Raw genomic sequence first — 1,754 nt, forward strand, 5'->3', positions numbered from 1 at the left:
CGGGCGGGGGGCGGGTGCGGGGGAGGGGCAGCCACAGCCTCGGGCTGACAAACTGTCCTTGTGCGTGACCTCTGCAGTGGAGTGGCTGAATTATTTTAGACATACCTGAGAGCTGCTGATTATTAAATGCTAACGAGCCCGTTGGTTTGTTGTTTGCAGGGGCCTTGGGTAAAGCACCCAGCAAAGTCACAGATGCTCTTCCCGAGCCTGAGCCCATGGGAGCGGCCGCTGCCGTTGATGAGGAGGAGGACATCGAGGCGATGCAGTCACGGTTAGCCACGCTCCGCAGCTGAGGAGGAAGCGGGTGTGTACAGTTTGCCTTGGGTTTCTGCAACGGGGTAGAGTGTCCCACCTTCAAAATGCAAAACTTAATATGTGAGAATACTTTATGTAATATATATTTTATTTTGTCTTCCTGGGAATTGTATTTTCCAAGAAACTGCTGTAAGATACTTCTTGGGGAGTGCAGCCTGTTGAGATGATCGTGCTGTTTTCTGTCCAGCCCGGCTCCCCGGGGAGAGGCTGCGGTGCGGTGGCAGTGCTGGTGTTACATCATGCGTTTTCAGATACCAAGTGCTGAAGTACATCCTGCGCTTCATGTAGCATCTTTCCCTCAAAGGCACTTTGGCTTAACCTGCTACCACAACCCTTTCGTGGTGTCAGATCTTTGGTTTTTCTGAATCACTACATATTTTATTAAAGCTGCTTTGGACAGTTGCTCCCCGAGGTGCTTTGGTTTGCGTCGTCACAAACAATATCAACCGCTAACGGGTGTCTCTTGGTTCTGTAACACCTTTTGGGGTTTTCCTGTAGGGTGTCACAGCACTGTTAAAGCTTTGTCAGAGCAGCTGTGACATTGCGGCTCTGTCCCAGCATTGTCTGTTCAGGGGGGAGGGGGTGGGTCCCTGAGGCTCAGTGGCCTTGGCAGTGTCTGGACCCCGAGGCAGGGGCCAGGAAGCCTCTTCTGCCCCAGGCAAAGGCGAGCTGCGTCTCCTCTCCAGGAAAATTTCAGACGAGTGACTTGCCAAAGGCAGTTTGCAAAGCAAGCATCCACTGCGCCTCTCAGCTGAACCTGTCCCTGCTGCAGGAACCTCCCAGGCAAAGGAAAGAGTCCCTCATTTTAAGGAAAATGTATGGAGAGAAAATATGTTTAAATAATTGTATTCCAGCAGCAAAGGCACACAGACAGCTGGAGGGTGTCCAGCAGCTCCCAGTTTCAGCCATGTGAAGCTGGGCAGGACCAGCCCGTGGGTGGCAAACACCAGCACAGCCGCAGCCAGCACCTGCTTCAGGACCACGCATGGGTCTGGAGAACTGTGCGAGTCCAGTTCCATCTCCACCCCCGCCTGCCAGCAATGGGCAGAGGGGACAGTTCCTCATGGTCTGAAAGAGCCAGAGGGGCCCGATGAGAAAGAAAGAAACCCAAACCCAAGCAGCTGCAGAGTCAGTGGGGTGGGGTAGAAGACAGCTGCAGTGACCATGAACAGCAGGAGGCAGTGGAGGGAAGGTCTCACTGAACACAGGGGAGAGGCGCTGCTCAGAGGTTAAGCCAGGACACAAGGAGACCACCACAGCGCTCACACTCTGCCGGCTGCCTCCGTTCCTCACCCCGCTGACAGGGCCTTGGCACAGGCAGCTGCTACTGCTGTCAGCGAACAAGCTGCAGGCCTCAGGCCGAGGGACCTGCCCTGGAGCAGGCCCCTGCCGGCAGCCCTCGGGCTGAGGCCGGGGGGCAGCCCCCCCCCCGCTCCCTC

At 55.8% G+C, this 1,754-nt stretch overlaps 1 protein-coding gene across 1 annotated transcript in view; it reads left to right on the plus strand.

Moving 5' to 3' along the window:
* CHMP3 (charged multivesicular body protein 3) overlaps positions 1-432 on the plus strand; it is a gene marked incomplete at its 5' end in the record, with an annotated part of 8,531 nt that extends 8,099 nt beyond the window's left edge. Inside the window, one exon of the mRNA XM_010143448.1 lies at positions 160-432. Coding sequence (XP_010141750.1) covers positions 160-293 — 134 coding nt within the window. The remainder of the gene's footprint in view (positions 1-159) is intronic.
* Between the last annotated feature and the right edge of the window lie 1,322 nt (positions 433-1,754).

This window comes from Buceros rhinoceros, unplaced genomic scaffold (assembly GCF_000710305.1).
Source record: "Buceros rhinoceros silvestris isolate BGI_N320 unplaced genomic scaffold, ASM71030v1 scaffold34659, whole genome shotgun sequence".
Taxonomy (NCBI): Eukaryota; Metazoa; Chordata; class Aves; order Bucerotiformes; family Bucerotidae; genus Buceros; species Buceros rhinoceros.